This window comes from Stenella coeruleoalba (genome assembly GCF_951394435.1).
Source record: "Stenella coeruleoalba genome assembly, chromosome: 6".
NCBI classification, from domain to species: Eukaryota; Metazoa; Chordata; class Mammalia; order Artiodactyla; family Delphinidae; genus Stenella; species Stenella coeruleoalba.
The window spans coordinates 84,091,060-84,099,822 of NC_137151.1; the positions used below are offsets into that span (position 1 = coordinate 84,091,060).

At 33.5% G+C, this 8,763-nt stretch overlaps 1 protein-coding gene across 1 annotated transcript; it reads right to left on the reverse strand.

Moving 5' to 3' along the window:
• Positions 1-1,359: 1,359 nt before the first annotated feature.
• Positions 1,360-6,586, reverse strand: MSTN (myostatin; the record flags this gene model as incomplete). The annotated part of the gene is made up of 3 exons (XM_079924620.1): positions 6,012-6,586; positions 3,795-4,168; positions 1,360-1,740 (listed from the first exon to the last, which is right to left on the reverse strand). Exons 1-3 carry the CDS (start codon positions 6,382-6,384, stop codon positions 1,360-1,362), a joined length of 1,128 nt encoding a protein of 375 aa, XP_079780746.1. The 5' UTR covers positions 6,385-6,586.
• Between the last annotated feature and the right edge of the window lie 2,177 nt (positions 6,587-8,763).

Sequence of the window (8,763 nt, forward strand, 5' to 3'; positions counted from 1 at the left end):
TATTCATTATCAAATTATAAAATAAAATTAACAATTCTTAAGATATCATCAGTTTATTTTTCTGATTTCAGATAATAGAGTTAAATCATTTTGGTATGCTTAATAATATTTATAAGTATTAAAATAATGGAACGTTGAGATTTGAATACAATGATAGTAAACCACTGAAATTTCACATTCACATTATACAGCCATCATGAATCCGTAAGTGAATGTTAATAATGTAAAAAAATATAAAATGATTGTAATATAACCATCTAACCATTAGCATATGGAGTTTTAAGACCACATTTAATCAGCTAATTTTCTCTGAAATATAAGCATTTGCTTTTCTGTCATACATGAAATGTCTCTGTGCCTTAATACTTAATTTGAAATGTGCTTACTGTAAAAATATACCAAAGTAAATAAAAAAGGAGACATTTATTTACAAAACAATATTGTATACATATTATATAAATGCAATTGTTTCAAAGTCTTTTTATACAATATTGATAGAATCAGTCATTTCCATTATTTCATCATAAAAACTGCAGTGTTGCAAAGGCAGGCTATAATTTTGAAATTTTGATAAAAATGAATACTTTTTGGCTGCCTTGTAAATGCAGTTTCTCCAAGTATGCTACAGAATTGAATCCAGACCTCTAGAAAAATGATTTTTCTTTCATTAAAGAAAATCCATTCCCCATTTGGAGGAGTATGAAAATGCACCTGAAGAAAGGAGAAACATTACGTTACTGAATGTATTTTATTTGATAAACCTGATAACATCAGCCATTCAGCCTATTGTATTAGCACCATTGGCATGAATTGTTAATGTACTGTATCAATCGGAATAGGAATGGGAACTTGCACATGGTGTACCATCCCTATTTTTGTGGAATCTTATCTTACCAAGTATGCTATCATACAATATAAATTCAAGTGTTTAAGGATGATTCAAATAATGGTATATAACAATCCTGCATTTTACCAATACTACATATAGATTTTTCTGTAAATATTAAATGAAACTGTAAAGAAATAGACTTTAAAGCATACTCCTTTAATTCACCAGAACACAAGGAGAATTGCTTTCATTTACCTGCATATATTGTGATATATATGAACATAAATGGAATTTGATCTCCAAGTTAAAAAACTCAGGAAATCATAAAACTTTTTATTGTATGATTTGTTTTGATGGTTAAATGCCAACCGTTGCATATATTCTCTCTTTTAGTTCATATACTGTAGCTTGTGCGTAAGTGACTGTAGCATGCTCTAGGCTTACAGCCTGTGGTACATAATTTCACAGTTTCAAAATTGTTGAGGGGAAGACCTTCCACTTTTTAGGAAGTTATGAAACAAGTATAAATCTCATGAGCACCCACAGCGATCTACTACCATGGCTGGAATTTTCCCATATATTATTTGTTCTTTGCCATTAAAATATAGCATATTAATTGGAGACATCTTTGTGGGAGTACAACAGGGGCCTGCTGAACCTCTGGGGTTTGCTTGGTGCACAAGATGGGTATGAGGATATTTTTGTAAAAATACAAATTCACACTCTCCAGAGCAGTAATTGGCCTTATATCTTTTAGGTGCAATAATCCAATCCCATCCAAAAGCTTCAAAATCCACAGTTAGAGGGTAACGACAGCATCGAGATTCTGTGGAGTGCTCATCACAGTCGAGTCCAAAATCTCTCCTGGATCTTTTTGGTGTGTCTGTTACCTTGACTTCTAAAAAGGGATTCTGTATGAAAAGGAAAGAAGAGTTAGTAATAGATCCTGAAACACCTTCCTACCTCAAGCAGTCGTTGTTGAAGAAAGAAACTAATCATTTTGCTTCTGCCACATTGGTTTTTATGTTTTAATGTTGCCACAGCATTAAGGAATTTTAGTTTATACTAGGCTTGATACTTCCCTTATGGCTCAAAAGACTATAGCAGCAATACAGATTCCCCTGTGGTCAAATCTTTGTCTTGCTTATTCTTGTTTTCCCCAGTTTGAGTATCTGAATGCCTGGCACATAATAGATGCTCTGAAAATATTGATGGCAAGAAAGGGAGAGATGGAGCAGAAGCGAGAGGGAGGAGGGAAGAAAGGAGGAAGGGGAAAAGCTAGCTTCTCTCTTCCTGCTTGTTGGTTAAATATGGTGGCTAAATATGTCTGATGACTCCTGGAGGGATAGGTATACTCATCCATCCTCCATTCACTAGATCTTATTCAGGGATCCTTGGATATTAACACCAAACCAAAATAGTTACCACCCAGCACTGTACAGATTGTAATGGGAAAAAGGAAGGTAGGGTGATGAAGGTAGTGGTAGGTATATTGGGTTGGAACAACCAACTCCAAGAGAGGGAGGGACAGATTCAGAAGAAGATACGATAATATTTCCTTTATTCTTTCACTGAAAAATGTTGCTGTTCAGATATTTAAACAATAATTTGCTAATCCTTCCCCCACCCCAATCTTTTCATGCATTTGAGACATTTTTCCTTTTATATGGAAAAGTCTGAGGAATACATCTTATTAACCATCTGTTTAATAATAAATAAAACCTCTGTCACATCACCAACTTTGATCATTAAAATGCTGTCTATAAAAAAGAACACATTCCTAAATAATTAATAGTAGTTTTTATCCTGTATCAAAATCAAAATAGACCTGGTAATTATTGGTATTTAAGATTATAAAAAATAATAACATCATTTTGGGAGTCACTAACATTTTATGTAGCATATTTAAAGAAAAATAGATCACTTGGAAAATTGTATAATCTCTTAAAGAATATGTTTTCATTTAAAGTAGATATGACTTACTAATTATATATTCTTTACAAACAAGACCATTTAAAAACTGAAAAGCTAACACATTGCTTACAAGTATAATCTTTTGTTGTAAATTATATCAATAAATGGAAGTAAAAGATATGGTCACATTAAATAAGTTTTTGAAAACAGAAGTAAACACAAGCATAGATAAGCCAGAAGAGTGAGTAACTCTAAATTTATACTAGGTTTTAAATGGTTTTTATTAATTTTTATAATATATAAGGCATTGTCTTCTGTTTGACCTGATATTAAATTAGTTGGCATTACCTAAGTAAACTCTTGCAGAAGAATAGTAAGACAGTTCAGAAATAAGCTTGTTGGTACAGGTTAACTACCCCGAAATTTTAAATTTTATTAGGGGTAATTCACAGAGTAATCCACATATACATCAGTGCATTAACAGCCTAGAAAATAAGGAACATTTATCTTGAGGGATCTTAAATATACTATATGTAATAGCATATAAGTCTAAACATATTGTATTTAGTTAGTTGCTATAATTAAAAGCATTTTATTTCAATTATAATTTTTAGAGTTTATTTTTTCCACTTTATTAAGCCAAAAAAAATGTTAACACCTTTGGCACTCTTCTAGGGAAAAAAATGTTTTTTTGGGTATGTCCTAGAATCCACTATGAAGACTTCATGTTTTTATTTATATAATCATATAGCACATCAATGAAAAGCACTTTACATTTCATTCCCAATTCAAAATAATTCCTTAAGAAGTTAAGGACTATGGTGTAACTTTTTTCTTTAAGTCCTCATGCAAACTAAAAGTATCAAGAGAGTGTTTCATAGGATATGAAATTGGACACCTACTTTTATTGGGTACAGGGCTACCATCGGGGTAAGATACCTTTGTCCGGCTTATGAGCATAGGAAATTGGTAGTTGTTTTCCACTACTATTCATTCACATTATGAATAAAAACATAAGGTTTTTAGAATGTTATTTTCAGTAATCACTTACCAGCCCATCTTCTCCTGGTCCTGGGAAGGTTACAGCAAGATCATGCCCATTCTCATCTAAAGCTTTGATTTCAATGCCTAAGTTGGATTCAGGTTGTTTGAGCCAATTTTGCAACACTGTCTTCACATCAATGCTCTGCCAAATACCAGTGCCTGGGTTCATGTCAAGTTTCAGAGATCGGATTCCAGTATACCTTGTACCGTCTTTCATGGGTTTGATGAGTCTCAGGATTTGCACAAACACTGTTGTAGGAGTCTTGACTGGCCTCAGATATATCCACAGTTGGGCCTTTACTACTTTATTGTATTGTATTTTAGAGCTAAATTTAAAGAAGCAACATTTGGGTTTTCCTTCCACTTGCATTAGAAGATCAGCTATAAATGAATAAGAAAAAAAAGAGTTACTGAAATCATTTTTCATGACAGATGCATGAAGTCCTCCATATTAATCAATGAGCATGTTTATTGGAATAATGTGTGCACATTTAGTCTTTTAAAATGAAAAAAAATCTGTAGAATTTCATTCATAACTCAGAAAACTATCAAATAAAATAATTACTATAGCTTTTCAGATTTTCTTAGATGTATGTTTTTTCAGCTGTTTAGGAGGAACCTACTTCCTCTCCAGAGAACTGTGGACTAAGGAAAATTCTATTAAGGAATGAAAAGTGGATGAAATTTTAAGATGATGATGATTAGAGAGAACAAGAGAAACTGTGGAGGAACATCCACTTAGAATTCTTTGGGAATCTGAGTAGTTACACTTACTGAGCAGCTGTACCAATCAGTCTGGAAGAAGGAACCCTTCCCCCAGGCCTGAATTACCTGGGGACAAGACACTGAGCAACTGAGCCTCAGGAATTAGTAGAAAATATAGTACATCTGTTATGTTTGGGTGCTGGGATAGCCTTTTAAAGGAACAAAACTAGCAGGTAAGTAGCACCCAAATCTAAATGTTGCATTCAGGCTATCTCAAAACTTAGAAAACACTGTCTTTAGGGCCAGGCTGTCATTGTAAGCAGAAGCACTTAGAAATTTCTTTCCTTTTGGTTTTCCAAGATTGTTTATAAATAAGGCAGATCTACTCCAGGATTATCTGATAGCACAGTCTTAAAGGAAAATTATTCGTTGCATTATAACCTAATTACTTAATAAGAAAAACAGTATTTTGAAACTGTTTTGAGTCCAGTTTAAAGTGGGTAAACCACTCTATAAAGCAAGATCACAGACATATGGCACAAAACTCTTTCTTGTCATGCCTTCTCTGTTAAGGTGCCTGTCCCACTTTCCTTGAGTATAGTTTTGAACTGCCTGCAACAGGAATGGTATGACGTATATTATCTTCCAGAAGCAATGTAGATACTACAGGTAATAGTCCTCCCTCCTATGAAGAGTAAAATAATACTTTAGGAGGTTATTAAGCATGTGCCTGCCTGGAAATATGCAGATCGGGTACTTTCAACAATAGTACCATGGTCAAGGTATAAGTGGGACTTTGTGAGCCATAGCCTACTCAGTTAAAATGTTTATTTCTTAGCATTTTCTGATAATTAGCTCATGATTATTATTATGCTATGTTTACTTCATCATTGCTCTTAGTAATACATTAAATTTATAAAAAATATTTTTTCATATTTTCCAGTGTTGTAATAGCTTTCAAAATTAGATAACTCTAATTTGTGAAGAACATAAAGACACTGTGAGAAATAGTTTTGAATAACAGAAGTCATTCTAGGTGTTCAGCAAATGCCCACATAGGCTTCAACATCTACAAATTTCTTTCCAGTTCTCTTTATTATGAAAAAACCTGTTATTATAAATGCATATTTCAGACAACCAAATGCAGTTATGAAATTTCATGTAGTTAAAAAATTTCAAGTTTTTCACGTTGCTTGTAGTATCTCCCAATCCTTACCTTGGTGTATTAAGCTGTGAAAGCATAAGCATGTTATAGTTGTCACATTAAACTGTATAACATTAATGCTATGCAAGCATTTTATTTTTAGCCTTTTAGCTCTCTAAGGAAACAAATTATGCAGCAGCTTTCAGTCTCATTAGTATATTTCTCATGAAATCTCGAAAAAAAAGAAACTCTTTTCCCTCCTACTTACATACAAGCCAACAGCTTGTTAAAAGAGCCTGAAAATAGATCGGTTTCTCATAAACACTAGAACAACAGTCAGCAGAACTGTTGCTCTACACTAATAGGACTACTCACACTCTGTGGGCATGGTAATGACCGTTTCCGTCGTAGCGTGGTAATCATCATCTTCCAAGGAGCCGTCACTGCTGTCATCTCTCTGGACATCGTACTGATCAATCAGTTCCCGGAGTGGAGGAGCTTTGGGCAAAAGTTGTCTTATAGCATCTTTGCTGATGTTAGGAGCTGTTTCCAGGCGAAGTTTACTGAGGATTTGGATTTTTATGGCTTCTAGTCTTGAGGATTTAGTGTTTTGTCTCCACATACATGCATTACACAGCCCCTCTTTTTCCACATTTTCCTTTTGCTCGCTGTTCTCATTCAGATCCACTGGACCAGCAACAATCAGCATAAATAGGTAAATACAAACATAGATTTGCAGTTTTTGCATGATTTTAAAATCAATACAATCTTTTTCCTTGTTCTTATTTCTTCCTTTTACTTTTCTTTTGCTTTTGAGTAATGCCAAGCAAAATGTTAATGCCTGCACAGTCTGAGAGACAACTTGCCACACCAGTGAATCTTTTATACTGTATTCCAAGTGGCTTTTTATATTCCAACTTTGATGAGACAAGTGTCGTCAGGATCTATGATTGGCTCTTGCTCCACAATGAATCTCGCTGTCAGAGGTTAAAACCCTGTCTGTCACAAGTCACCAAACAGTATTTTGTTACAGTCAAGGGTGAGCTGATTCATTTGACTACTTCATAAAAGAAATAAATCTACAAATAATGAAAGATATATGTGACATTTGAAAAATTAAAATCTATTTTAACAATAATATAAACTACACTTAGATCTTGTTCATCTTTATATGTGAAACTTTAAAATTATAATTTAAATAAGTAAATCTTAATTTACACTTCATACTTAAAAAGTTGAAATGTCTTTTCCTCAAAAAATAAAATGATTTTATATTATTTAGGCAAGGATTTGAAGTAAAAGGATTTTTATTTGTTGTAGTAAATTATTTTTAGTACCGTGTAATTAGGGAAATACAGATTTAAATTTAAAGTTAAGATAGTGATACTAGTAAAAGATTTTTGGCTATAATTTGAGAAACTTGTTTTCCTGAATAAATTCTTAACACATAATGAAAATCATACTTACTTTAATATTAAACTGCTCATGAAATTATTTTTAAATAATTTAATATCTTTTATTCATATGAAAATTGTGTTCAGTTTTTGACTGATTACTATTATTTCCTATCCCAAAGTTGCAGATTAATATTGCTTTGAGGATGTTTTTTCTCGTTATTACCAAGAGGATAATGTCAGCTATCTGAACTTAGAATAAGCTTAGAAGAACTTAGAATAAGCTTAAGATAATGAATTTTATGACTGGTAATGAAGTTTTCCTCAGATTTCCAGGGGTAAAAGAAAAACCATAGTATCTACTCTCTATAAATTATATCCAAATATTGTGGACACATAAAAGGAAAGGAGCACCATAATAAAGGGTGCCCATTTTTCTATTTCCCAATACTGTGCTAGGTTTGCACCCCTTTGCCAGTTTCTCATTTGACCAGAGGGCAGACACCTGGCAGGGATTTGGGGTAAGGTCTGGGAGCAGAGAATAGAGCTTTTTGTTCTCTAAATTTAAGTGGCCTCTGTAGGGATCAAACTCTCAACCTTAGCTTTGGGAGCCACAAGATCTAATCAAATGAACTATTAAAAAGCTAAACAAACATAGCCAGCGAGGAACAGAAGCTGTTTCCAGGCCACAGGAGATTTATTCTTCCTACTTCTTTTGGGGAAGCTAAGGACTCCTGAGAGAGTTAATCCATTACTTTTTTTTTCCAAGAGAATGCAGTGGTTCATATCAAATATTCATTTTTTTAGGTCACTACTTTTGCACATTGTACACTAATTTACTGCCTCAGTGCACTAAAATGCAACTCAGTAGCCTGAAAAGTTAATGCATTTTCATCAAATTCTTAAGAGGTATCTACATCTCTTGAGAAAAAATGGCCTTACATAATGCATTAGATTTGCCCATCATTAAAGATTAAGGAAAACCAGACACAAACCAGATGCCCTGAAAGGTTTCAGGTGTTGTTTGTTGTGGAGCAGTATTAGATCAGGCTTATAAAGTTTTATTTGTTTGGTAAATTTATTTTTCAGCATATAAATCTTTGTAATGTTATAATGATTGTAACATATGCTTCTATATACTTCTGAGTAAATCAAATCTTTTTTTTTTTTAACTCTATTAGAATTGCATAGCAGTTGGGACCTCAGGTTCTGCAGTCAGATAGACCTGAGTTCAAATCTCAATTTTGCCACTTCTAACTATGTAATAATGGATGAGATACTTAACTTCTCTAACCTTCAGTTTCCTCATAGAGTTTTGGAGGGGATGTAATTCAATAATACATGTAAATTGCTGAGTACTCTGCCTGTCACACAGTAAGTGATTGATAACTAGTACTTGAGTACTTGGTCTTTGTTTCATGCAGAGGGGTTTGAGATTATGCTTAAATTTATCCTCCACATGAACTAGAACTGCTTCAGTTTGTAGCTGCCAATTATCAATTCATGTAGGCTAGCTCTCTAGTAAAATGTTCTAAGGCAGCCCTATCACAAGGCACATTTCAGCTGTTTATTCTTACTACCTGGAATAGAGGAAACAAAGGTGGTCATTTCCACATGGTCGATGCTCATTACTCACGGATTCCATGTTTGCAAATTTGTCTCATTGCCGAAACTTATTTTTTACTCCGTAATCAATACTCATGGCGCTTTTGTAGTCATTCACGCACATGCAC